Below are 27,605 nucleotides of genomic sequence, written 5' to 3'. Positions count from 1 at the left end.
CCCGCCGGCGGCCGCGACCCTTCCCTGGCGCCCCCAGCTAAGACGAGGGTGAAAGCCCACGGCCGGGAGGCCGGGCGCCACGCGCGAGGCTCGGAGCTGGCCCGGAGCCGCTCCGAGTTCGGCCGCCGCTCGGGCGTCTCCCCCCCACGGCCGGGGGACGAGTGCGATCGCTCTTCGCCCCGCGCCGTAGCCCGCCCGCCCGCCGCTCGGCGTTCTACTTTCGAACGTCGGCGGATAGTCCGGGTCCCCCGGGATACTTTGTAGCCCGTGCGCACGGACCCGGACGTTCTAGGACGTCGTGCGGCGGCTCCGGTGGCGGCGGCGACTCGGGCGCGCAGCCAGAGCCCGGCCTGGGCGGCTGAGGAGCATGGAGCTGGCGGCAGCGGCGAAGGTGAGGCTCCCGGCGCCCGCAGCCCGAGCACACGCATGGCCCCGTCCTGCCTCCATCCCTCCCCCTTCCCTGGCTGTCTCCATGCCCGGCCCCGCTCGCGCCGGGAGTTTTCCCAGCTGAGGCCGACGGCTCCTCTCCCTCTGCACGCTGGCCCGTGCGCGCGCTCTGGGTATCCCTGGTAGGAACTTGCTTAATTGGAAGACTCGCTCTTAGTCTTCCCGTGGCCGGCTCCTCCGGATTTGGAATTTAGAAGTGGAAGGAAGCGCTGTGATTTCGGGAGGACTCGCCCCAGCTGTTGCTTAGGAGAGAGGTTTTGTTGGTGTGGGATTCTGGGAGGTTTCCCAGACGCCTCTGGGGTGAGGTCTGGGACCCTCCCCACTCTATAAAACACTGTTCTAGTCGGTAAGAAAAGTAAAATTGGAAAAGAAAGGCGAGGGAACGAGCTAGCTCAGATGTGGTCCCGGGGAACCGAAGCACTGCCTTGTAAACTAAAAAGGAAAAAGGCTGGAATAGGAAGGGACTTCTGTGCCTGGTGGGTGACCCCAGGGGTCCCGGGAGCAGGAGAGGAGGCCGGGGCGGGGCCGCAGTGCTCGGGGCCCCTCGGACCTGCGGGCTCAGCCTCACCTTTCCACTTTGGATGTGTTTACACCATACATCCTCCTTCCTCCTCCCCCTCTGCCCCTCCCCTGCCCGTGCTGCCGCGTTATGGGCCCGGAGGGAGGAGGAGGAGGATGGGGAAGGTGGGGCTGGAATTGGAATGCCCCAAGTTAGTACAGTGACCCAGTGTTGAGTGCTTTGAACCTCCGCCAGTGTTACTTGGCCCGCCCCCACCTCGCCATTTGGCTGCTGCACACCCCTGGCTGAACCCCAATCCCCCGACTTGGGGGATGGGGTGGGGAGGCTTCCTTCGGAATCGCTGCCGTTTATGACATTGAATCAAACCGCCGTAAAGTTTGTTTTCAGTCTGTTGGTGAGCGTAGCCCGGGAGAGGTATTTGATGTTTGAGAAAGTTTTTAAATGAGGGGAAGAAAGAAAAACAAGAAAAATACATATTATTTGTCTCGGCTGGCCGGAGGAAGCCAGGATTGCGAGTAGAGAGCCCCTTGTGTTCAACCTGGCCCCGTGAGTGATGCTTCTGGCCCGAGCTCCCAGGAGCAGCCCGGGGGAACCCCAGAAACAGCTGGGCCCACACGGCCTGGCTTCCAATTGGGGCTCTGCATCTGTAGGCCGCCCCACTCTTGACAAGGGTCTGCCCTTCCCCCAGTCCTCTGCCCTCAAATGGGGGGAATGAATCAAATAGAATGGATCTAGAGCCCAAGAGATGGGAGCCACTATCCAGCCCTGCCCCCTCACTTAGCAGGTGAGGGCATTGAGACACAGGGGAGGGACTGCCTTGGTACCAAATCTGAGAGCCTTCCTGCTGGCCATCTGGCAACCTAACGGGGCTGGGAGCGCTTGTGAGCTGTGCGGGTGCGTCAGGGCCAGGGTTCCAAGATGTGAAAATGGGACCTGCCCCCAGGAGCGTCCATTCTGGGTGAAACTAGCCAAAACCATGAGCCCCAGCACGTAGTGAGCGTTTAACCAACGGTTGGGTTGTTGTTTTTATTGTTTTCCCTAATTCAGGAACTTAGAATTCATTCTTTGGCTGGAGTCACATTATCTGAGGGTACCACATAACGGTGGGAACTATAAACAAGGACACTATATATTACATAGAAGTGGGAGGGCTGAATTGGAGATTGGATGTGCTCTAAAATATTACAAAACCTGGATTCTTCCCTTTCTCCCTTTTTCCCTTCCCCCTATACCCTTTTCCTCTTTCCCCTTTTCTCTTTCCCTCCTTTTCCCCTCTTTTTCCTCTCTTCCCCTTCCCCCTTTTCCTCTTATCTCTTCTCTTTCCTCTTTTCCTTTTCCTTTCCCCATTCCTCATTTTCCCCCCTTCCCCTTTAGTTTTCTTCCCTTTCCTTCTTCCCTTTTCTTTCCCCCTTCTCTTTTTTCCTTCTCCCTTTTTCTTTTTCCTTTTTCTTCCCCTTACCCACTTTCCCCTTCACCATTTTCCTATTCTCTCCTTTTCTTTTCTCCTTTTTCCGTTTCCTTCTCTCTTTCCTTCCTCTTCCCTCTTATTCTTTCCCCTTTTCTCTTCCCAGTTCTTCCTCTTCTTCCTCCACCTTCCTCTTTTCCTTCCCACTTCTTTCCTCTCTTCCCCTTCCCTGTCTCCCTTTTTCCTTCTTCCCTCTTTTCTTTTCCTTCCCCTTTTCACCTTCCTCATTTTCTTATTCTCCCCTTTTCTCTTTTCTCCCTCCTCTTCCCCCTTCTTTCCTTCCTCTTACCCTCTTCTCCTTTTCTTTTTCCTTCTTCTTTTCTTTCTCTTTTACTCTTTTCCTTATCCCCTCTTCCCTCTTCCTTATCTCCTCCCCTTCATCTTTTGTCTCTCAGACATGTTGAATGAACATTTACTGTGTTGAGTTTACCGCCCAGGCCCCGCCAACATACTCCACCACTTGGAACAAATTGCTAACGGCGAGGTCAGGTGTTTTAAAGACAAAAATGGGCAGCCCAGACCCAGGCGATTGTTGTGGTGGCAGTTTGCCTGCTGCTGCTGTCAGCGTTTGCCAGTTGTACTTTTCAGTTTCACTGAGCGGAGAATGACTGTGGGCTGGGACACAGAGGGCGACTCTTTGTGGCTGTGTCTGGCGTGGGAGGCTGGAGAAAGCTCTTTCCCTCCAGATTTGTAGGACCTCAGTTTTCTTATCTGTAAAATAAATGGGTTCCAGCTGTGATTTTTTGCATGGATTGGCCTGGGAAGCCTTGGTCACCTTGCAGCTCTCGATTTCAATGGTTGAATCTGAATATGACTAGAATGACATTTGTGGAAAGAAAGGTAGGTTACAGAGCCTGGGCCAGCTCTGAGTCTGGGAGAACGCGAGCTCGGGGAGGGAAGGTGAGTTGCCGTTTTTGTGCCCGACAGCACACACAGCACAGCCCTTCACAAATGCTGAATGAAATGAGCTCATTCAAAAGACTCAAGAAGTCATTTCCTAAGAGGCCGCATAGCCGAGGAGAGTAAAGCAGATTAAACCTGAATCTGGGGCTTAGGAAGAGGGAGGAGAAACATTGGAAGCTCTGGAGAGTGTTTGAGGGCTCCTGCGGCTGGGTGGCTCGGTGGGTGCTGGCTCTGGAGTCAGGATGACCCACCCGAGTTCCAAGCCAGTCGCAGACACGAATTAGCTGGGTTTCCCTTTGGGAAATGGCAGCCCGCCCAGGATCTACCCAACAAACCCACGTATGGTCCGTAAGGTCCCCATAAGCCTGACCAGACTGACGGCCAGCCGATGGTTTTGTCTGTCCCGGCCTGTTACTCGGCCCTACTGGGACTGAAGGTAGCCGAGCATGCCTGATTTGGGAGGAATTCTGGGCCCCCTCCCTCCCAGCCTGGGGCTCTCTGCTCAGAGCTCCGGGGCTGTGGCTTCTCGTCCAAGGTTGGGTCAGGAATCCAAGGGACCCACGCCTACTGGCTCTCCATTAATGATATGGATCAGTATAGTTACTGATAAGGAACTGTAATAATGTTACTGATTGCTGTGGAGGAAGGAGCTTCTGGATTCAGAGAAATTCTGTCCGACTCTTGGCTCTAGCCAAGGCATACCTGTGTGTCCCTGACCTTCCACATCTGTAAAATGAGGCACTTGTACAGGCCCCACGTAGAGCAAGCGAACAGCCTAAGTTAGCCAAAGAGAGCCCAGGAGCTGGAGCTGGCCTTGCCACGGCCGCCTGTTTCCTAGGATTGTCTTTGAAATGCAGTGAGTGACTACTCTGCTCAAGGAATGGGACTTCGGGGATCTGACTCCCGGCATCAGCAAGCATTTATTAAGCACCCGTCATGTGCCAGTCCCTGTCCTCCAGAACTTCCCTTCTGGGGGACAGAGAGGTTAGAGTGGACGTGGATCAGGAGCTGGGTCCTCCAAGACGAGGACTGGAGGAACTCACAAGAGGCCAGGAGGAAGGGGCGCGGGGCAGCTGGCACACGGGACGGGCACCGAGGGGGCTTGGCCAGTTTGAGTGGAAAGTGGATTTTGGGAAGTGGTGTGAGGAACTAAGTCCAGAAGGCAAGTGGGAGCTGGGTGACCCAGAACCGTTCCTTTAGAGCAGTGGTTCTCAAACTTTTGTTTGATAATAGGATATCTTTATCCTATTAAAAATGATTGAGGCTCTCTCCAAAGCGTTTTTGTTTATCTGGGTTATATTTATAGACATTTACCATGTTGGAAATAAAAACTATTTTTGAATCTGTAGACCCTCTAAAAGGGTTTCAGAGATCCCCAGGATTCTCTAGACCATACTTGGAGAACCACTGCTTTAGAGTTTGGGTTTCTAGGACTGTCCAGGGATATTTTGTAAAAGTGACTTTACCCATACAACTTGAGAATACTAAAGGAGCTGATAATTTGGATTACCTACCCTCCAATAAAGAAATTGGATTTTTAAAAATTTAGTATTTTTTCCATTAATGTGTAAAAACAATTTTCAACATTCATCTTTTTTTTAACTTTTGAGTTCCACAATCTTTCTCTTCCTCCCTCCCTTCCTATTCTCTCTCATTGAGAAGGCAGGGAATTGGATAAAAGTTATACGTGTGTAGTCTTCCATGTTAGTCATGTGATAAAAAAAAAAAGGAAGCCCACCCAAAAAATCTTCAAGAGAGTAAAGTAAAATGAAAAATAAAGTAAAAATAGAGTGCTGCAGTCTGTATCCAGACACCACCAGTTCCTTCTCTGGGGACGGACAGTATTTTTCATCCCAAGTCCTTCATTGTGGTCCTAGATCACTGCATTGTTGAAAGAACTAAGTCATTCACAGCTGATGGTCTTACACCGTTGCTCTTACCTTGTGCATTTCACTTTTCATCAGTTCATAGAAGTCTTTCCAGGGTTTTTTCTGAGCATTTTGCTCATTTCTGATAACACAATAATTCTCCATCACAATCACATAGCACGATTTGGTCAGCCATTCCCCAATTGATGAGCATCTCTTCAATCTCCAGTTCTTTGCTATCAAAAAAGAATTGCTATCAGTATTTTTGGACATTTGGGTCCTTTCCCTTTTTAATTTTTTAAAATCTCTTTTGGGATATGGATCTAGTAGTTGTATTGCTGTGTCAAAGGGTATATTATACATGGTTTTATAGCCTTTGGGGCATAATTCCAAATTGCTCTACAGAATGGTTGACTCAACCCACAACTCCACCAACACCAGCAGTGTCTCATTTTCCCCACATCTCCTCCACAATTTCCCATTTTTCTTTCCTGTCCTTTTAGCCAGTCTCATAGATATGAGGTAGTATTTATTAATTTGCATTTCTCCAATCAATTATGAGTGAGAGAGTTGTTTCACATGGCTATAGATAACTTTGCTTCATCTGGAAACTGTTCAGTCTTTTGATCATTTATCAAATTGGGAAATGCTTCTTATTTTTATGAATTTGACTCAGTTCTCTATATCTTTGAGAAATGAATCTTTTATCTGAGAAACTTGCTGCCATTTTTTTCCTCAATTACTTTTGTTAACTATTTCCCCCCGTTTATTCTATCATCTCTCTGTTCGTCCTGTCCCTCTTCATAAATGTTTTGTTAATGACTACCCTCCTCCCCCAGTTTGCCCTCTCCTTTATTCTCTTATCCCTTTCCCTTCTTATTTTCTGCATACTTAACAATAACATAGATTTCTACACCCAGTTAAGTGTGTTATTCTCTTTTTTGAGTCAGCTCTGAAGATTCACTCATTCCTCCTTCCTTTCTCTTGTTTCTTTCAGGTGAGATAATTTATACTCTTTTACCTCTCCCTTTCTCCTAGGATCTTCTCTTTTTTTTAGATATCATCCCTTCATATTCAACTCACACTTGTGCCTTTTGTCTATATATTCTCCCCCTAATTATGAGAAAATTCTTGAGTTACAAGTGTCCTCTTACCATGTAGGAGGGTGAACACTTTAACCTTATCCTTTCCCTTTCCTGTTTACCTTTTTATGCTTCCCTCGAGTCTTGTATTTGAAAGTCCAATTTTCTATTTGGCCCTGGTTTTTTCATCAAGAATGCTTTAAAGTTCTGCATTTCATTGACTATCCATTTTTTCCCTTGAAGGATTATACTCAATTTTGCTGAATAGGTGATTCTTGCCCTCCAGAATACATTTCAAGCTCTCCAATCCTTAAATGTAGAAGCTGCTAACTCTTGTGTTATTTTGACTGTGGCTCCAAGATACTTGAATTGTTTCTTGCTGCTTGCAATGTTTTCTCCTTGACCCGGGAGTTATAGAATTTGATTGTAATATCCCTAGGAATTTTCATTTTGAAATCTCTTCTAGGAGGTGATCAATACATTCTTTTCAATTTCCATTTTACTCTCTGGTAAAGAATCTCAGGGTAGTTTTCTTGGTAATTCCTTGAAAGATAATGTCCTGTCTGGTTTTTTGATCATGGCTTTCAGATAGTCCAGTTATTTAAAAAAATTTTTTCTCTTAGGTCTATTTTCCAGGTCAGATGTTTTTCCAATAAGCTATTTAATATTGTCTTCTGTTTTTTTTTTTTTATTTTTTTATTGTTTCTCAATTTCTCACAAAGTTATTCACTTCCATTTACTCAATTCTAACTTAAGGAATTATTTTCTTCAGAGTACATCTTTTTTTTCATTTGGCCAATGCTACTTTTTTAAAAAGTAGGAGTTTTTTCCTAAAGTGATTTTTGTGTGTTTTTTCCCTTTCCTTTTCTTTCTTTTTCTTTGCATTTGGCCAGTTCTCCATTTTTAAGCATTCTTCTCATTGGGTTTTGGAGTGAGTTCAGGTGAGTTGCTGCCTTTTTTGCAATCCTGACTTTGTCCTCTCTCCCTTCTTTTTTTAAAGATAGAGCTGGAAGTCTCTTTTCTCCTTGTTTTCTGTAAATCAACCAAGTCCTGAGTTTCTATCCAGCCACAAACACTTCCAGCTGTGTGACTCTGGGCAAGTCACTTTCTGGCTATTTGCCTCAGCTTTTCCGTGTGTAAAATGCGGGTAACAGCAGTACCTTTTCCCCAAACTTGTTTTGAGGATCAAATGAGATAATTGTGAATTGCTTAGCACAGTTTAGCCACCAAGTTGCATAGGATGTTGTAGGTGCTATACAGAAATGCATTTTCCCTTCCCCTTTACTGAAGAAAGCATTTCTTGCGGGCCCAGAGCATTGTGGTAGGTGCTAGGGTAGAAGCAAACATACACTTAGGGGCTTGCAGATAAAATTGCCTAATCCACCAGCATTTGTGAGGGCCCTTGGGCTCACGACTGCGCCATGGCCGTACCAATGGGACCCAGGGCCCGTCCCCACAGGGCTTAGTTCTCTGGGGGGCCAGTGGGTTGTTGGCGGCTGGGGGCTGGGTGTCCGTCATGTGAGATGCGGCCTGCTTGGAGGAAAATGGCCTGAACTTGATGAGATTTTGTGGGGGGTTTGACGGCCCCTTTCTGAGGATGTCTTCCTCCCCAGCTCGGACCGTCCCCGTGCACTTTTGGGGGGCTCCCTAACTCAGGGGAAATGAGCCACTAAACCACACATAAGGATCTCTGTACCTTAACACCATCTAGGCCATGTTTTTATTTACCTTTATCCAGTATTTCCCAATTCCATTTTAATCTAGCCTGGGGCCCTCGTGCTGGACACCCCCACCCTACAATATCGTTTTGGGGGTTTATTCCTCATCTCCCCTCCGGTCCGTGAGCTCTCTGAGGCAAGGACGAGGTGGGTTTTTCGTGAGCTCTGTGTCTTTCTCAGCTTCTACCCCAGTTTTATTCACACAATAAATACATACTTACTGAACCGGGAAAGGCTTAAGTCGTAGTTCTGACACTTCTTCCTTGTGTCACAAAGTCCCCGAGTCTCAGTTTCCCTGACTGTACGACGATGGAATTAACTGAGACAGCCCCGAAGGCTTCTTCTCTCTCTAGACTCGGCCCTTTGGGGCTGGGGACGCCGACGTTTTCGAGACTCCCTAAGAGACGGTGTAGAAGAAACTCCCAGCCCTCGAACAGGAGCACCGATGGCCAGCGTGCGTGTAGTGCTTGGAGCTCTGCAAAGCGGCCCTTCCGCACCGTCTCCTGATTAAGATTTGCTTTTAAAGTCAGCATTTTGTGGCCCCGTTCAGGGTCAGGATTGGGCAAAGTACGGCACATTCGGCCATGGAAGAAAGACTGATGGAACCGAATTGGCTTTCTCCCCCGGAGGAAGAGGAGATGCTTTTTCTCTGGCACACAGAGTAATTTCCCTCTTCTCGGACTCTCAGCAAGGAACTCGGGAACACCTTCAGAAACCAGTCGTCTCAGAGCTTTTCAAGTGGAAAACCTCTTTAAAAAAGGGTTTGAGAATCTGCCTTTAACGGCCCCGCCCAAAGCACCTGGGGAAGTTGCTCTCACGGCCTGAATGGGCTTCTTTGTACAGTCCGGCCTCCCTCGTTTCTCCTGTGAGCAGGGATCAATCGGCCTACACATCTGGGCCGTCCCGGAGGCCGCCGTCTCTGTGGTCTTTGGCCGTCTCCGAGGTCTGCGGCAGATCCGGCCGAGAAGGCGCTCCTGGGCAAGACGTCAGTGTCCTGGGGACCGGGAGGTTTGCATTTGCGCCCCCCCCCCCAAAAAAAAAAATCCCTTTCGTAGTCAAACATACACATCCATGGAGTGCGTCCTTGGGCAGCTGGGGCGCGGAGGCAGCCATTGCTGCCGGTGACGGCCAGGGGCCCAATCCTGACTGCTTTCTGTCTTGAGGAAGAGGGAGAGGGTCCTGTCGCTCTGCGGGCCCCCCTTTCCCCTTTCTGCCCATCCTTTTACCTGCTAGGATCACCCCACTGGGGAAGGACACGGCACCGAACAAGGGACCGACTCGGCCTTTCAGTATTTCGTGCTGGCTGGAAGTTGGTCCCATTTTGTTCCCTCGTCCCTCTGTTTTCCTTACCTGTAAAATGGGCTGGCAAGATGGGCTGGCAGATTGAGCGGTGTTCTTGGAATCAGGAGAGAGCCGGGTTCACATACTAGTTTCTTAGCTTCTGCCTTAGCCTTTCAGAACCCCCTCCTAGGCAAGATGGGGGAAGGAAGCGCTAGGAATGCAGAGAAAGAACAGAAGCAGCCCTTGTCTGCAAGGAGCTCATGCTGTTGGCTCCTGCCTCCTCCCGACAAACTCACCCCGTCCCCCAAAGGCCCTCCCCGGGTTGTCCCGTACCTGCCACCTCTTGGTCCTCGGCGTTGAGAGGCAGCTTGTCCACTTCTGAGCTCGGCTCCCTGGGGGTCTTCAAAGCCGGACTCTAATACATGTGCCAAGATCCATCGATCAATCTACCTCTACATAGCTATATCTGTCTCTCTATTTCTCTCTCTCTATGTCTATATATCTAATTATCTCTATATATCTCTCTGCCTCTATCTCGATATATCTCTATTTCTGTATGTGTTTATCTCCATATAGATCTGTCTCTATAGATTTATATCGATTTATCTCTCTATATATATCTCTATCTAGTTATCTCTATATGTCTCTCTGCCTCTATCTCGATATATCTCTATATCTATATGTGTTTATCTCCATATAGATCTGTCTTTATTTATCTCTCTCTCTATCCCTATCTCTATATCTCTCTCCCTCTGTACCCACACGTACACATGATACACACACAATATATGCATATAAATATATAGACGCACGTTTATAAGTGTATATATGTAAATATGTGTTATATACTAAGTGCACCATAGACCTCCGTACGTGTGTGTCCAGCTCACAGAACCAGGGCAGCTTCCATCCCTCTCATGTTGACTGGATGCAGTTGGGGCCGTTTTCGCACTTTACAGATGGACCCTTTTTCAGAGCCTTTCAGGGAATTTCCTGCTCGATCCGTCCCTTTTTCCTTCCGCCCTGGAGCCCTCAGGTCGGGCCCCATTTCTGTGGAGGACATTGGGAAGATTCTCGGGGGCCAAGATGGCCCCCAGGCTCCTGAAGTCCCTTTCCTCCCCACTAATCGCAGCTTTACTTGGGGCTGTCTGGTCTCGGGGCCTCTGGTGCTGGGAGGGCCCTTGATCCCTGCTGGGGGGATGGAACCTGGGGCCTGGGGCAGGGACCAGCGCACAGAATTCCAGGATCGGAGCTGGACCCGACATCTGCCCTGCCTTGGATTTCTGGGAGTCCATTCCCGCCAGGCCTTTGCTGGGAGGGAGGCCGGACCTCCTAAGGTCAAGCCTGGACTGGCCTCCTGGTGACGGCGGCCCCTTTGGAGCAGGTTTAGCCCCTTTTGGGGGACTTCAGCCCTCCCCCCTCCTCCATCTGCCCCCCATGGATGCCCCAAACCAGACTCCCACTGGGGATGTGAAAGTCTCCAAGTTCACTGCTTTTAGCCCGGAAGGAGGGGCAAGTGATTAAGAAGCAGACTTTTTGCCAATCGCAGGCTCACGATTTAGAAACGAGGAAGCAGGTGCAAAGATGAGCCGCGGTCGGCTGGGTCAGGGTGGGATACCCACTGGGCTGGACCCACTGACCTCTGACCCTCGCGGGTCCCAGCGGGCGGACCCCTTCCCTTCCGGTTATTAGCGTGGCTTTGGGCCAGCCCGTCCATCGCATCCCAGTCACGGGCTCCGTTCCGAGCGGGCCTGGCGCTCCCGCCTGGGCTTTGGGTTTCCTGACTCCGGATCCTTCCCAGAACCTCCCAGCGGGCTCCCTGTGTGTTTGGGCTTCCAGGCTCTGCTTTCCAGCAGAGAACTGGCCCCCTTCCCGGGCCGTGGAGCCTTCTGGGTCTGTGAGGGAAGGAGCTCTTAACGAGGGGCTCTTTTCCAGAACGTGTCGGGGAGCTCCGATCCACACTGTCCTGTCCGGTCTCCAGGGCTCCTGGCGAATTAGTAGTGGCTCCAGGCCTCTTCCTCCCTGGCTCTGAGTCAGCGGGAAGGAGGCTCCTCTGGCATGTCTAAGCCCTTGTCTGGGCTGGGCGGCTGCCTGTCCTCAAGGAACGCAGAGTCTGCTGGGGCGGGGGGCGCCAGGCCGTGGCGGGGTAGTCATTAATCCCGGGTTCCGGGAGGGCCCGGGCAGGGGCCGGATCGGAGCCGATGCCTTTCAGATCTCCGGGCGACTAGCGGGCCAGCGGGACTCTCCATTTCCATGGCTCTCTGGATGTAAATCACTGACCTTCCCCTGGGCCCCAAACAATGTTAGACTCGATGGCCGCCAAGGGCCCTTTCCACTCTTAAATTCAGAAATTCTGGGCTGGGCCCAATTGGTACCGGTCGTTGGGGTGGGGAAAGAGAAAGCAGCCCAGGTAGTCTTGGTCAGAAGGACTGGGAGGCCATTGGGAGCAGGAGCCAGACTGAGATGGGCTCTCGCCCGGAGGCCCCAGATAGGCCAGGTCCTGGGCTTGGAGAACGGCCAGAGGCCTTGAGAAAGCGAGCAGGAACTCCGCAGGGTTGGTCTGGGCCGGAAAGCCGAGCCCCGGACGGCGGCCGGGCCTGCTGGGCTGCCAGCCCTGTGGGACGTGGGGTCCCCGTGGCTGAGGGGGCACGTGGAACGTTACCGTGTTCTCGCATGCAGGCTCTGGGGGTAGATTCCATAAGGCAGATGGGGAAGCTGAGGCAAAGAACTCGGATCTGAGCAGCAACATGGATCGGGGCTCGCCAGGGGATCCATTCATTACTTAGCTGTTTGTTTGGGTTAAGGACGCAAAGACAGAAGGGAATATGGTCCTGCTTTCTGGGGCAGGAGCCAGGAGCTCTTGTCGGGGCTGGGTGGGGAAGACTGGAGGAGTCATGGGGGAGCCCTGGGCTCACTGGGGCCTCTGTTTCCCCATCTGTAAAAGGCAGGGGTGGGACCCGGGGACCTTTGGGTTCTGAGGCTGACCCTTCCCGACTCCGGGGGTCAGCCATGGGGCCGTCTCCGGCCACCTCTCCTTGACCAAGGTCCGGTGAGCTCTGGGTCTGGACCGTGACTCATTCTAAACATTGGGCCCTGGAGGTGGAGGGGCAGCCCAGCCCTTGGGGCCCTGAGCGGTGTGTGCGGTCCGGTAGGGGGCTGACGCTAGTGGGGGGATCTGATGTAGGGTCCTTGGGGGGGAGGGGGGAGTCTGCCTTCCCAGATCCCGCCTTCTCCTTCTTGGCTGGTAAATGGAGCCTTTGCTGGGACGGGGGAAGGGGGGGCACTTTCTGAGCGTTTTAATGAGATGCTTGGAAAAATGAGGCTGGAATGGGGGGCTCTGAAACTCCCCCTTATTCTGAGGCCTTTTGAAGTTCCTTCACACAAGTTCCTTTAATCGGAGCCCCTACCTACCCAGAGAATGCAGAGAGATTAAAAATATAAGCCCTCCCCTGGGAAAGTGGCTCCCCCCCTTTTGTCCCTAATCGGTAATTACACCCCCTTAATGGCCCCCCTGGCGCCGACTCGGAAGTAATAGCCGGGGAAGGAGAAATGAGCGGCCGTAGCGCAGTCCCAGCAGTGGGGGCTCCCGCACAGTGACTGGGGGCGACGGGCTCGGCCCCAGCCGCGGATTCATGCACCCGGGGCGCCCCCGGCCCCTCCGACTCGCTGCCATTAAGTCGTTAGAGCCGGAATGCGCGGGTCTTAACCCTTTCTTGGCTCTGGAGGGGGAGGTTTCCATCCCGGCAGCCCCAAGGACTTGTGGGACGCGGCAGGGGAAAGGAGGAAGGCTGGCCGCCTCGCCCCTCTGAGACGCTGCTCGGAGCCGCCGAGGGACCTGGGGGGCCCTGGGGGTCAGGGACGGCCCGAGTCACCCCGGAAACCTGGGGCCTGTCTGCGGCACAAGTTCATGTCCCCGCTCGGGATCCCACAAACCCGGTGGGGGGAAGGCGGGCGGGAGGAGCCTGGCGCTGGCTGGCCATTTTGGCCAGAGAAGGGGCTCGGAGCCGAGACTGAGCCCCGGGGCCTGGGATTCCAACCTCTGGCTCCCCCAGTTTCAGAGCTGGAGGCCAACCTTCCCGAGGCCTCTCCTCAGCTTCCCCCTTTGTGAAATGAGAGGCGGGCCGGGCGCCCTCTAGGGTCCTTTCCATTCTGAGTCCGGGAGCTCCGACGGACCCCCGCAGCGCTGCAAGGGGGAGCCCCCACTGAGGGGGGCCCAAGGTGGCCCTGTTATTGCCCCGTTGTTTCAGTCTGGTCCCATTTCTCTGACCCCATTGGGGTTCTCTTGGCAAAGATGCCGGAAGGGTCCGCCTTCCTTCTCGGGCTCATTTTACAGATGGGGAAACTGAGGCAAGCACAGCGGAAGCTACTTGCCCAGGCTCTAAGGCTGGACTTGAACTCGGGATGCCGAGGCTCCTGCGCACTCTGGCGCCCCCTAGCGGTCCATTCCACCTGGACAGCTCTAGCCTTCACCCACGGCTCCGGTGTCTCTCCTCCGAGGGTCGGGCGGCCATTGCAGAGATGCAGAAACTGAGGCTCGGTGCGGAGGGCTCCTGGCCCCTGGGAACCTCCGAGGGCCGTTTGGACCCTCGGTTCTGGGGTCTGCGCTCTGGGCCGTGGCAGCCGCCGCCCTTCCCGGGGCTCCCGCCAGGGGGCGCGTGGGAGGGGACGCGCCTTTCTCCCCGGCCCCGCCCCCAGTCACGTGTTGTTTTCTCCTCTCCCTCGCAGATCCCCGAAGAGGTGGCTGACATTTTCAACGCCCCCAGCGACGAGGAAGACTTCTTCGGCTTTGGAGATGACATTCCCATGGAAACGCTGTACCTGGAAGAGAGTTTTGACTCCTCAGAGTCAGGAAAAAAGGTGAGGGCGGCTCCAGGCTGGGCCAGGGTCCTCCGGGCTGGGGGAAGGGAGGGGGCGCCTCTCCCCCCCAGCGCCGGCAACGTCGGGTCCGAGGGCTCAGGGGGGGCGGTACTGACGGCATCGGGTCCTGGTCCAGCTCGGGGAGGGGGGACCCCGCAGGACAGCGCCGGGTCCGAGGTCTGGGGGGGGGGGGTCGGTACTGACGGCATCGGGTCCCGGTGTCTGGCTCGGGGAGGCGGGACCGCCCGGCAACGTCGGGGTCCAGGAGCTCGGCAGGGGCGGCTCCCACCGGGTCAGAACCTTGGGGCGGGGCCTTTCGCCCTGCCCTCGGGTCTCCTTTGAGCCCCTGCCTCACTGAGGACCAGGGGAGCCTTCCCAGGAGCTTTGCTCCTGCCCCTTTTGGGGGGGGGTCTCCATGAACCTCCCAGCCTCAGGCAGAGCCTTTGCTGCCTTGCCCCAGGGCCTCCCACATGGTCAGAGGGAAGGATGGGGGGGGCCCTCTCCTCATCCCCCCCACCTCTGCCTGGCTCTGACTGAGGAGGCTGTAACCAAGGCCCGCCGGGGAGGGAGGACGGAGGGCAGCCAGTGCAGTTGGGTCCGGGGGCGGCCGCCCCCTGGCCTGGTGGGCCTCGGTGAGCCTGCGCTGCCGCATTGGGTCTCACTTTGAGTGTCTGCCCCTGGGGGGGCTCCTGGCTGAAGTAGCCCCGGGGTTCCCGCCTCCGATCAGTCTTCCCTTGGTGGGGCTCCATCTCCCCTTTGCCCGATGTCCCCCAGCTTTGGGGCGAACCTGAACGACCCCCAGGGCCCCGCAGGCTGAGCTGGCCCCCAGTTCCAGAGCTGAAAGCCGCCCGCCTGGCGCGCCTCCCCGCCCGCTTCTCCCCACGTCTGTGGGGCCCGAGGCTTTTTCCTGGCAGCCGGCCGGGCCGTCCCAGCGCCAGACGGACGGCGTTCCAGCAGGAGGCCCCTGGTACCTCCTGGCGCGCCCTCCGAGGAAGGCTCGGCGCCGGGCCGTCCCAGGCTCTCCTGGGGCTCCTTGTGTGGGGCTTGGCTCGGCCCGGCCCTTCCGCGGAGCCTCCGACAGCTTCTGTGAGTCTGTGCCCAGCACAACATTGGCTCTGGAAAAAGAGGCCCATAAATCCAGGCTCCTCGTTCAGGGCCAGGTCCTGACAGGTGAGTAAATGGCTTCCTTGTGAACTGAGCTGCTCTGAAAAATACACCGGCTGCTCCCTGCCCAGTGGACGGGCCATCGGCGTCACAGACCCCCGGACTGACCTCCCCACTCGTTCGGACGCCCGCGAGCTCTGTGTGAGGTGGGGGGTGAGCAGGGAGCCCCGAGCCCCGTGGGAGCAGCCCCCCTGCCCTGGGAGAGGCTCTTCTCCTTCCCCATCAGAGGAGCTGCACCGGGCACTTGTCCCCGGCCCGTGTGGGCTACCTGGGGAACACTGAGTATCGGGACGTTCTTAGCGGTCTCTCAGCGGTCAGCGCGCACCTGCAGCGGGCCGGGCGTGGGGATCCGAGGCAGGATTGGTCCCTCCCCCCATCTGCTTCTTCCAGGAGACACATTGGTTTGGACGGCACTTACAGCATCACTGATGTCAGCCCCTTGTAATTTATATATTGACTATATATGTAATTTTACATACATAGTTACGTGTAATTTGAGAGGGCTGCTCAGGGCCCCGAGAGGCTCACAGAGCCGTTTGTGTCCGGCAGGATCGGAACTCGCATCATCCTGGCTCGGACGCCAGCCCTGCTGCCTCCCACAAGATGGCGAAGGGGGGACTTGGGACAGAGAGCACTTAGCTTGTGGGTTCGTGGCCTGTTGGATCAGTCCCGGCCCTCTGGACACTTTGCGGTCCCGTTGGTACTTCTCGGCACACTTTTGCATCACGATAATTAGCTGTGGTCAGATTTTCCCTTTTGGGGAGGGGGAGGGCTTTGTGATGGGGCTCACCTTCAGGACGGGCCCTCCAGGTTGTCTCAGGGCCCCTTTGGGGGCAGGTCCTCATGTGACCCAGGCCAGACCCAGGGCAGGTTTGGACCTGGCTTTCAGGAGGGGGCTCTCTCCAGGTCCTCCCACTTCTGTCGGCCTCCCTTCAGCTTGGATCATTCCAGCATTGCTCCCAACTGGGGGAGGCCCCAGGCCGCCTTATTGCCTGTTGCCTTGGTGCAGCTCAGGACATTGGGAAGGGGCTCCAGGTCAGCTTTAATGGGGAAATCAGGACTAGGGCTCTTCCTTCGGGGTGGCCGGAGCTGATCATGGAGGAAAGAGCCGGGCATTGGGGTTCGGGATGAGTCTCGTGGAGGCCGGGCCGCACTGGGAGACTTTGGACGGCAGCTCAGGTTAGACCAGCTGACCCCAGTCCTTCCCCATCCGGCCGTCCCATGTCCATTCTAGCTGAGGGCTCCCTTCTGCCACCGAGTTGCCGTGACTAAGTAGAGATTTCCCCAGCAGAGTCTACCTGCTTGTGGGGGAATGTGGGGCCTCCCTCGTGCCCGTGGCCAAGGCCCTGGGCTTCCCAGCCCAGACTTTCTGAACCTCTTGGCTCCCACAGCCTTCTCAGGGCTCTCTTGAAGTTTGAGCTGCCTTGAGTGGGAAGCAGAGGCAGCCATGGGGGGGCTATCTGCTTCCAGATGGACACACAGGTGCTTCTGTTTATGGCCTCTGTGCCCCTCTGGGGCCCAGACTGGCCACAGGCCGCCCAAACACGGCCCTCACGCATCCTGGTGTCCTTCCCCCTTGCTGAGGGACGCCCAGAGGAGCTGAGGGCTCCTCTGTCCAGCCAGACGGAGCATTTTCAGATGGCTTCCTTTGTCCCCGGCTCCCTCCGCAGCTGCCCTGGTTATTGTGGCCCTGAGGGTGGAGCCGACAAAGATACCTTACAGTGACTCACTCATGGGTCCGTCCTTGAGCTGCAGGAGCATCCCTGTCCTTCCTCCCGCTCCCTTGGCAATTTTCCTCCTTGTTTTCCTCCAGAGATTATCTAAATATGAAATAATACATAATTATGTGAGGAGGGGGCGAAGAAAAGGAGACTGAGTCACATGCAGCTCCCTAGAGTCATTTCTCCACCTCTTGTGGATCTTGGGCCCGGCTCTGGCTGCTTAGTCTGGCCCAGGGTCCTCTGTGAAGTGAGACTGTCTGAGGTCCAAGGTTTGCAGGAAACCGTGGGGAGCCGGCTTTAGTCTGGCCAAACGGGCCTGGCTGTGCGAGGGCAGTGAGACATTGAAAGGCTTTACTCTGGGTTCAGATAGCGTGAGACCGAGCTGGACCAGAATCTGCCTTCAGAGGGCTTGCAGGCTTAGGTAGCAGGTGCAAGGAAGGGCAGCCCCGGCGGGGCCCCAAGGAAGGCCTGGCTGCCCGGCACCCTGCCTGGGACCGTCATTCAGAGGCTTGGCAGGTCTCTTGAGAGACTCTAGGCCCCTTTAGTTTGCTCTAAAGTGAAACTGTGGGATGGTTCTGGATGAATAAAGTCCAAAATGAGTAGTCTGACTTACCAGATAAGGACACTGACAAATGGGCCAAGATCAGAGGTCCCAGGACTTGGGAGGTTTTTCTGGCACAGCTTTGGATTTGCAATTGTCTGTCTCTATTTATTCCTCCTTCTCTTAAGAGGGGTCAATAAACAAAAGTGGTTTGGAGTTTTGGGGTTTTTTGTTCTGTTTTTACTTTTTTCTTTTTTTTTTTTTTTTTTTGAAGAAAAAAGTTTACTTTTTTATAAAGAAGCCAGCTAGTCCCAAGCAAATGCAGCTTGCTGAAAGCTTCCCCCATCTAAGAGAAATCTCCCGGGGTGGGGACTGGACTATTTCAGGGGCTTCCTTTTTCTGACCAGGAAATCCTGGCCCAGGGCTGCGGCCATGAAGAAGGAAATCCTGCTTGCTGACAGCCTTTGCTCTTGAGCTTTGGAGATAGACAGCCTCAGAGAAGGCTCTTGGCCCGCCAAGAGCCGGGGAGAGTGGGGAAGGGGCCGTCGGCCTGGAGATTGATGGAGTTTCTCCTTTCTTCTCTGGCTTTCCCACTTCTGCATCTCTGCCGATAAAAGCAGATTCCGGACTCTGGCCTTATTTCACTGAGGTTGTAAATCTGCCAGGAAGTGAATTCAAACAAAACTTTCTTCTTGTTTTTAAGTAAAATTTAATTTGATGAATTTGGTGGGGTTGATAGCTTTTAAATTTTATTTTATTTAATTTTTTCTAATTTTTAAATTTTTTTAATGTGCTGGTTTTAGGATATGCATTTCCATTCCAAGTACATCACCGAAGAACTGCAAAGGATTTTCACCGAGGATACTGACTCGGAGACGGAAGATTTTGAAGGATTTACCCAGAATGAACTCAACAGTCCCCCAGAGCTAATGGTAATTTACCCATCCAACACTTGCAAGATTGATTATAGAAATATATTATTTCCCCCCAGTAAAAGTATTCTCTATTTATAACTGATTTTTAACCTCCCCCACCCTTCAGTCCTTGAGTTTAATTAATCAATAGCTAAGATGTTACCTAGCAGTGAGCGGTTTTGAATCTGAATTTGAAGCTGGATTCAAATCCAGTTCAGCTACTTGCTACCAGTGGGAACTCACTTGAATGCGCCTCAGTTTTAGGAGTTTGTACCAAAATGGCCTCTAAGGTCCCCTCCAGGTCTACATTTATGACCTATTAATCCATTCCAGTCTGTTTCTTTCCATTGTTTTGTTGGAGTGTTTGCCCGTAGAATCATAAGCCTAGAGCTGGGGAGGACCTTGGAGATCAGCTCCTGCTGTATGGATGGGGGACTGTGCTGGGTGCCAGGGACCTCAAAATAAAGCATTTTCTGTCCTCTAGGAGCTTCCGTACTACCCCATGCTTCCGGAATATCACCTTGCAAAATGTGTCCACTTAGTCCTTACATTCAGCAGTGAATTTCTCTCTCACCCTTTTAGGAACTATTTTTGTTTTTCTGTCATCCCCACTTGGGGTAAACAAGTCCCTCCGATTCATTGCAAGTTTGGTTTTCTTATCTGGACAGCCAGGATGCCATACGGGAAGGCCTACCTTCCCCAGCCACAGAGAAATCCCCATTGGGGAAGGCTCCCAGTTTAACTTGACCTTTTGATTCTAAAGTGCTACCCATAACCATAACTCCCCTTTACCCATAACCTTTACCCATAGCCTTGGGTTTTCCTCTTCCTGCCCATCCCCTCATCCCTTCTACCTCTCCACAGCAAGACCCCCTCACATATTCTCCCCCCACCTGCCTTAACCTTTCCTGGGATTTCTCAAGATAGTGAATTACATCCTTGGGAGTCTGCTGGTCCTCTGGCTCTTGAGTCCTTATTTGCAGATCAGCATCGCCAGTTTCTCCAGTCTTATGACAACACCTTTCATTATCCTGGCTGCCCTTCTGTGGTTTTTGAATAAGAGATTTATAAAAAACAACTGGGACTACAAAAAATGGTTCTTCCTTTTCCTAGCCCCTCCCTTGTCATCCAGCATGGCCTCTGCCAGTGGATGTAGCACTTTTGCTCTGGCCAGACCAGCATGCTACCCAATCAGCAGCCTTCTCGTCCCCGTCCCCTTTTTTGATGCAGTTCCCACCCCCCACCCCCTTTAAGAATTCAGACTCAGATTTCCTCAGAGGACAATAGGAGCACCAAGGAACCTACCTCCATTTCCAAGTATGAGTTTTTTTCATTCCAGCAATAATATTTGCTGAAAACTTTAATAATAATATCTGACATTAGCTCAGTGCTTTGAATGTATTTGGTAGGAGGCTTCTTGGTCTTTGGGGACTAGTTAACATTTAGCTTGTCCTTCACTCTCACAAATTCCATCCGCTGACTAGTGCCAGGCTAATTTTTCTCTGGCTTCTGTGGAATAACTTGTTTGTATATGTTCGTTTACACATTGTCTCCCTTATATTGTAATATTGTCTCTCTTGTATTGTAATATAGCCAATTGTAATATATGCCCCTTGAGGGCAGGGACGCTTTTCCCCCTTTTGTATTTCCCAGTGTTTGGAACATAGTAGACACTTAATAAGTGTTTATTGATTGATGTTAACCAATTTTCTTACCGCTGCATCTTTATATTTGTCTTATGTAGCCAGAGAAAAGACCAGTTTTTTTTTGTTCTTTCCCTTTGTTAGCTCACAGAGTCAGAAATGAGTGATGAAGATGCTGGAGACAGGCATGTGGGCAGTGAAGAGGAAGAGGAGGAGGAGGAGGAGGAAGAAGCCAAAACAAAGACGGCCTCCAGAAGAAACAGCTTTGGGCTAAGAGTTGCCTTCCAGTTCCCCACAAAGAATAAAGCAGATATAAAAACCAGGTTTTCTGAGCCATCCTTTTCTAGCTTACATTTTGATGAGAGTGAAAAATCGAAGTCTTTGAGAAGAAAGAAAAATGGTAGGCCGGCGAAGAGAGCTGTGGAAGGATCCACCTCCGAGTCGGACGAGGACTCGGACCTGGGCCAGACGGACTCGGACCTGGGCCAGACCCACTCGGATGCTCTGATCAAAAGAGCCATGAACATCAAGGAGAACAAAGCCATGGTAAGAGATAGCTTTCCCTGATGGCGATCTTGCCTCCATAGGTCGGAAAACCAAGCCTGCCGGGCTTTTTCTTGGAGGGCAGAGTCATGTTTTTTTCATGGGACCCTGGTAGTGAATTACCCTAAATTACTGAGGATTGCACATTTTAGAACCACAAAAAACCTTGGAGATCAACTAGTTTAACATCCCAATTATGCAGTGAGAACCGAGGCCAAGAAAGGAGAAGCAGAATATCAAGAACTGGGATCTAAACTTGGACCCTTGACTCTTAGCTCCTCCCCTTCAGTGAGATTTAGAAGGTTATCTCGCCAGGGAGACGGAAGCACTCATTTGGACTCTATGCCCTTCCCCCAATAAATATGTGAAAGAAGGATGAATCTTTGTGAGTCCGTAAATGCACCTGCCTTCTAGACAGACACATATAAAATGGATGGTGTGTGTGTACAATGTGCATGTGTGAGACGTATGTATGTGGGGGTGGGGACTCCATTCACATATGGGGTAAATAACACATCGTGTGTTAGGAATGTGCATCCAAGTGTGTTCGGTGCAGATAGAAAGTAGCCATACATGATAAAACCCCATTCGCACATGTGGAAACTTAAGTTACAAATGTCTGAAGAAAAAGTCCGCGGCGTTTCTCTAAAACGTGGACTGGCTGAAAGTGCTGCCGTCCCGGAACTCGGCGTCTGGCGCTCACTGGCTTAGGAGGGGATTAGCGTGTCGGTTTCACTCGTGTCGGTTTCAGGGATGTGTCAATTTCAGCCTGGGAAGCCGTGCCTCGGGTATCGTGGTTGTTGCTGGAGCGCCGTAAATGGATATTTGGTCTGGGTTGCGGTTGACATGTTGAAGGGACCCCAAGGGTAGAGGTCTGGGTGTCCCTCGGGGGCCCCCAAGGGCCAGGGATGGATCCTTTCTTGACCAGTAGGCGGGAGCCCCGAGCAGTGACCGTTTGTCTCTCTTCCTCCTTAGCTTGCTCAGCTACTGGCAGAACTGCACTCTCTCCCAGAGCTGTTCCCGGTGCAGACCCCGAGCCCAGCTTACGTAAGTGGAAATCTTGTTTTCTGACCCTTCCCCTTAACAGAAGCACTTCCCGTTAGAGGGGGTTTCAGAAGCAGCCTCACTCTTTGTTTCTTCCAGAAAAAGAAGCCGGTCAGGCGGGCTTTCTCAGAGGGACAGATAACTCGCCGCATGAACCCCACCCGCAGTGCCCGGCCTCCAGAGAAGTTTGCCGTGGAAAACTTCACCGTGTCCCCCAACTTTGAAGAAGACCTGTACGCTTTCAGGAGACGGAAGAAAGGGAGCGGGGTACGTGTCTTACTCCCTCAGTGCTCAGCCCTGACCGTGGAGCTAAGTCCACGAGTGAGTCTTTTATCCAGACTGAACTGCATGGCGAGCAGAACCCGACAGCCAGCAAGGGGAATAGGAGTTTCCAAGGCCTTGAGGCCTCTGTGCATTTGCCGGAGGTTCCAGGCTAACTGATAGAGTTGGGAGTGAAAGGGATCTTAAAGACTCTTTTTACCATTATTTAACTAAAGAAACTGAGGTCCAGAGAAAGGCCATGGTTTGCTCAATGTTTCATGGATTATAAGCAGAAAAGCAGGGCCTGATTAGCTAGCAATCACAGGTGCTCTGAGGTTTGCAGAGTTCTGTACGAATGTTGTCATAGGATCCTCACAAAAACCTGCAGTGACAGAACAGATATATTTATTTATATGCAGGTGTGTAGCAGGTGAGTAAAGGTCCACTGTCACCATCTGGAAGACGTCTAGACTGGCTTTGAAGGGACTGGTGAGCACACCAGGTCTGGCATTTCGGGCCATGTGGCTGCCCCATAGGAGCCCTGTCCCTTCTCTGGTTATTGCAGGTAGTTCTGATACTGGGTGGACTGGTAGAAGGTGGAAGCTTTACAGGTTTGCTTTCCAGCTCTAACTATCAGCACAGGCTCAGAAGCAGTGAGATACCCCCGGGGCTTTAAACGCTCCCACCATCAGACCCATGTGCTCTTTTTGCAGGGTAAATGCCGCGTGTACAGAAAACGGCGTATGTCTTCTTACCGGACAGTGGATGAGATCACCGAAGATGACCTAGAAAACGTCGCCATCACTGTGAGAGATAAAATCTACGACAAAGTTCTGGTAAGGACGTCATCATCCAAACCCCATATTTAAGGTGATTCTTCCCATATTTGCCATGCAGGGGAACTGGTATTTGGACTCTCTCTTGCATGCTAACCCGGATCAGGGCCCAGAGTGCCATAAAGTGAGTCATTCCGACTCACAATAAGGCGATTTTTTAGAGGAGGAGAAGCAGGTCACTGTTGCTACAGTCTGGACAATTTGGGGACTTGTTCTATTGGCTCTTCAGTGTAGCAGGACGGCATTAATTCCCTACTACATGTCCAGCCCTGTGCTTGGTGCCAAGGATACAGAAGAGTAATTCTTCCTGGCCTCAGGAAGCTTGCATTCTATTTGATGAAAAACCACGTACACTGATTAATAAGAAATGTAGGCAAAAGTTTTAGTGGGAAGCATGAGCAGTTTGCCAGGGGCTAGAGGAGCGCTGCCATCGGAAAATTCCCCAGAAAAGTGGGGGCATCTGAGCTAAGACTTATAGGGGGCTCGAGATTCCACGAGGCAAAACATGTCATCTCTGAGGGAGGACCGTAGTAGGGAATGAACTCAGCTTGCTTAGGATGACAGATGTAGAGCTGGAAGGTGGTTAAACTGGAGCCCGGGGGAATTCTCTTGCCTTAATAAATACCGGAGGCAAAAATCGAGCCCAGGAGGACCAGTGCCCTTTCCAACCTGCCTTCCTTAAGTCTTGTTGGCTCACTTTGTCCATAATGTGAAAGAGGATTTCAATCACTGGACATTTATTAAATATCAACTACGGGCAGGCGCTTACTAAAAGGAGGCAAAAAACAAGGCGTCTGCCCAGTTTTATGTAAGAGGGAAGAATGAGCTCGTTGGCGCATGAGCAATGATGCCAGACAGATTCGGGAGCGGGTTCTTGGAAAGTGGCCATGGACTGAAGCTGCTCGGCCGTGCAGAGAAATTCTGTCGATCCCTTTGCTGCTTTCTTCCACGCCTTAGGGTAACACGTGCCATCAATGCCGACAGAAGACCATCGATACTAAGACAGTGTGTCGGAACCTGGAGTGCGGGGGGGTCAGGGGGCAGTTCTGCGGCCCGTGCCTCCGGAATCGTTACGGGGAAGACGTAAAGTCGGCTCTCTTGGACCCGGTAGGTGGCCGTTCCTTTTCCTTCTTATCTCGTTGCTGAAAAGAGACACTCATATTGCTGTGGCATTACATGGCAGTTGTAATATCTGTTACACTGGAAATGGAGTTGAAGCTGGGTTCGAATATTGCCTCTAGCTTTCACTATTTGAGCCGGGTAATTCACTCCACCTGTCTGAGCGTTCGTTTCCCCATCTGTAAAGTAGAAAATGCCGTACTCACAGGCTGGTTTTGAGGATTAAATGCCTACAAAGCTTTGCAGAATTGAAAGTGCTTTAAGGAGGTAGTGAGCTGCTCGAATGAGGAGGAACCGTTATGGCAGAGCTCCCAACAAGCCATTCGCTCATATTGTCAGATTTAAGTTTGCTGTCAGCGAGCCAGTGGTGCGACATCCCAAAAAGGAAGAGGAAGGAGTGGGGAAGGAGGCTGGGCTCGTGGTCATCCTGTGGCGAGAGAGAAGTTGGAGAAAGGAAAGAAAGCTCCCAGCCCGTGGGCATCTCTGGGAGGGCAGGGACCGGATCCGGGGAACTGGATGGGTCCGTTAGTGAGGGAAAGCTTTGCAGCAGCAGCAAACAAAGCTGCCTTCTCACCAGAATGATGCTATTCGTGATGATTAATATTTTATTATTTGGTATCGATCCCAAGTAGCGCAGTATTGGAGCTGGAGTCAAATCTGGCCTGGACACAGTAGATGGTCACAAACTTCTGCCTCCATTTTCGCTCTCTCTTTTCGCCTCCTTTGCTCTGGACAGAGAGAAGCTCTGGGACCATGTTTCTCTCCCCCTCCCCACAGGGGTGTGTGAGAGGGCTCACGCTGCAGGTGTCCTTCCATCCCCACCCCCTCCGGCCTCGCCTCCCAGCGGGGTCTTCTGCATCTCCCCGATTTTCTTCCTCCCAGGACTGGGTGTGCCCCCCCTGCCGGGGGATTTGCAATTGCAGTTACTGTCGGCGGCGTGACGGGCGATGTGCCACCGGCATCCTCATCCACCTGGCAAAATTTTATGGCTACAACAACGTGAAAGAATACTTGGAGAGGTGAGGCTCCTTTTTGGCCTGGCTAAAAGCTGAAAGGGAAATCAGGAAACCGGACAGAGGAGTTAACCAAGAATGGGGGTGACAAGGAGGGGGCCCCCAAAGTCTTAGTGCGTGGGGAAGGGCCAGGCTGCCCTGGGATACTTTACGCCCTTGGGAGGGGAGCTTTTATAATGGAACTTTGATGTAGCTTAAAGGTATACCCTGATTTACAGTAAACAGCCGAGTCTTTTTCCCATCTGTCTCTCAGCATACAGAAACAACTGGTTGAAGACCATTAGGATGCAGAGAAAATGGCCAGAAATGGGGAAGGGGAGGGGTCTTGTCGGGAAGACCCCCTTCCCCATCGATGTTCCAGATTTGACGAGTGTTGTGACGGTTTTCTTTGTACAGGGAGCAGCTGTTGGTGGGGGGGAACTCAGCAGTTTGGCTTCTTCCTGCGTGCGGTTTGTGACGCTTTGTCCCATGTTTGTAAAGTTTCTCAGGAAAGCATCGTCTTAGTACGGGGGTCGCTGGATTGTCCATGACCCGCGATAGCCAGCCTAGTACATTGAGGTCTTTACAAAAAACGCTTCTAACTGAAAAGCACAATGAGAATAATGTAGATATTGTTAACCTTCCAGGTTAAGTTTACAAGGAGAAAACTTGATAAGACCCTCCCGGCCTGGGAAGGAAATGCTCAGGTATCGACTGTGCCCTAAAGTAACCCCTGGAAGACAAGGCTGCCCTCGGCCCGAGACGCATTCGAGATTTGGAATCGGGGCTTTTTTCCTTTACCCTTTATTACCAAGTGCAATTATTTGGAAGAACTTGAAAGTGTAGCGTTGTTTTTTCAGTTTGCTTATAGAAAAACCTGCCCGGCCCATTTCTCCGTTCCTTTAGGAAAGGAACCCATTTTGGGGCCTCCCCCCAAAGCCCACACAAAGACTTTTATTTGACGCTTGGTCTCTTAGAGCAGGAATTCCCCTTGGGGAGCGGGCACTCTCAGCCTTGTTTTTCAGGTCTTGTTTTAGTGATTTCATGGTAAGCCACATAAGGGATACGAGCCTTAACTTTTGTTTCTGGGGTTGCAGACGCTTTGTGGTGGCGGGGAGAGCACGGCCTTTCTCTGGGGGTTTGCACTCGTGTTGGTTTGTCTGTCTCTTCCCGTCCTTCCCTTTTTCTTTTTTGGGGAGGGGGGAATGTCACGTCCTCAGTAATTTCTGTGGAAGACGCTTGCAGGACATCTTTGAGGGGTGGCTGCTGCCTTTCACCCCCTTTCACCCGGCCAGGAGCAGGGCCGCCCCCGCCAGCACCCACTTGGCGGCCTTCTCCTGGCTCTTCAGCCTGAAGGTCCACACGTAGGTGGGGCCCCGGGTCCGGGTCTGGTACACGGGGCACTCGTAGGTGAGCTTCGTGTCCTGTCTGTCCGCCGGAATGGCCCTGACGAAGATGACCGGCATGGGCGAGCTCAGCTCCATGAGGCGCGCCTCCGCCATGGCCCCGGCCTGGACGTCCCAGCGCGCTCCTAGGACAGAGCACACGGGTCACTGCTGTATGGAATGCTTGGGGGGCTCGGGGTACCCGGCTATGGTGACACAGTTGGATGCAATAAAAGTCACTGCTGATTACTCTCTAAAGCTCATGGATTTCTTGGGGGGAGAGGAGGGAGGACACTTAAAATGGCGAGGGACCAAAGGAGGGCAGACTCGGCTCTCGGGTTTGCGCCCTGAGCCTCGGTCCCCTCACCTGGAAGGGAAGGCTGCGGTCCCAGCTGAGAGTTTACCTTCGGGGTGATGACATTAATGGGCCAGAAGTAAAGCAGATTTCTGGGGCACTCTTGGGGTCACAGGGCTGGAAAGGCCCCAGGATCCGAGTCGCCACTCTGGCATCCTGCTGGACCCGGGGAGCCCTAAGCTGATTCCTAGACTTGCTTCCAGCTTCGGGAAGCTGAGTCTGTATGGGCCTTAAGGTGGAAAGCCGGAGCCATCCCAGCCCCATTTTATGCATGGGGCCGCAGGAAGTAGTGCAGTGGTTTGCCCAAGCCCCTTACACTATTCAGTCTTCATTTCCTCCTAACTTACAAGTGAGGAAACTGAGGCAGGGGCGACGCTCCCCAGGAGTCCTCGCCTTGGGCCCCAGCTCCGTGGGGGGCCAGCCTGCTGCCTGGGGTCTGCTGCCCACTTTGGCCATGGTGCTGTGGAGGAGGACGTCCACCAGGGGGTGGCCTTGGGCAGCAGAAGCAGCCAGGAGCCCTGGCCGAGCTCCCCAGTCTGACCAGAAGGGACCTCCAGGACCGGGCCCTGGCCCTGCATCCCACCCCGAGCCGCGGGGCCGGCCCTGTGGCCTCGGCTTCCTCCTCTGTAAATGGGGGCCCCTCCCAGCGATTCTGCAGGCTCAGTCAGGAGCCGAGCCCCTTTTTGTCCTGGGGTACCATGTGGCCCAGGATCCTCCCCAGAATGGCTAAAGGCCTAATGTGTGGAAATGGGCCGACATCGCAGCGCCGAGGGGGTCAGGGGCAGAGGACTGGGACGGGGCCAGACGGGATCCTTTGCCCCATCCTGGGCTATGGAGCCCAGGCGGGTTTCTGGCCAGGCCTGCAGCACTGCTGGGCCACGTGCGATGTGTTGTAGAGAATGTCCTAGACTCGGGGTCCGGACATCTCTGCTCAAAGGCTGCCTTG

General features: G+C 52.8%; 2 protein-coding genes and 1 long non-coding RNA gene across 5 annotated transcripts in view; 1 reads left to right on the top strand and 2 right to left on the bottom strand.

Annotated features, from left to right (window-relative positions):
* The first annotated feature begins 274 nt into the window (after positions 1-274).
* On the top strand, positions 275-26,100 carry CDCA7L (cell division cycle associated 7 like). Of its 2 annotated transcripts, XM_052001416.1 has the most exons (10): positions 275-391; positions 14,010-14,141; positions 18,371-18,499; positions 20,269-20,670; positions 21,643-21,714; positions 21,811-21,978; positions 22,686-22,808; positions 23,766-23,915; positions 24,810-24,946; positions 25,194-26,100. In XM_052001416.1, the coding sequence occupies exons 1-10, from the start codon at positions 368-370 to the stop codon at positions 25,222-25,224; spliced, it is 1,368 nt and encodes a 455-aa protein (XP_051857376.1). In that variant the 5' UTR covers positions 275-367; the 3' UTR covers positions 25,225-26,100. The 2 variants fall into 2 exon arrangements, with proteins under 2 accessions (XP_051857376.1, XP_051857377.1); XM_052001417.1 differs by lacking the exons at positions 275-391; positions 14,010-14,141 and adding an exon at positions 18,124-18,216.
* On the bottom strand, positions 2,706-12,771 carry LOC127564696 (uncharacterized). Of its 2 annotated transcripts, none has more exons than XR_007954336.1 (5): positions 10,143-12,771; positions 9,618-9,699; positions 9,354-9,495; positions 5,276-5,439; positions 2,706-3,143 (listed from the first exon to the last, which is right to left on the bottom strand). It is a non-coding gene; the product is annotated as an uncharacterized LOC127564696 (long non-coding RNA). The 2 variants fall into 2 exon arrangements; XR_007954337.1 differs by having other exon boundaries at positions 10,158-12,771.
* DNAH11 (dynein axonemal heavy chain 11) overlaps positions 25,997-27,605 on the bottom strand; it is a 277,853-nt gene continuing 276,244 nt past the window's right edge. The window contains exon 82 of the mRNA XM_052001418.1: positions 25,997-26,450. Coding sequence (XP_051857378.1) covers positions 26,203-26,450 — 248 coding nt within the window. The 3' untranslated portion in view covers positions 25,997-26,202. The remainder of the gene's footprint in view (positions 26,451-27,605) is intronic.

This window comes from Antechinus flavipes, chromosome 5 (genome assembly GCF_016432865.1).
Source record: "Antechinus flavipes isolate AdamAnt ecotype Samford, QLD, Australia chromosome 5, AdamAnt_v2, whole genome shotgun sequence".
NCBI lineage: Eukaryota > Metazoa > Chordata > Mammalia > Dasyuromorphia > Dasyuridae > Antechinus > Antechinus flavipes.
The sequence above is the reverse complement of the archived record's forward strand: the minus strand, read 5'-3'. Positions and strand labels throughout refer to the sequence as shown.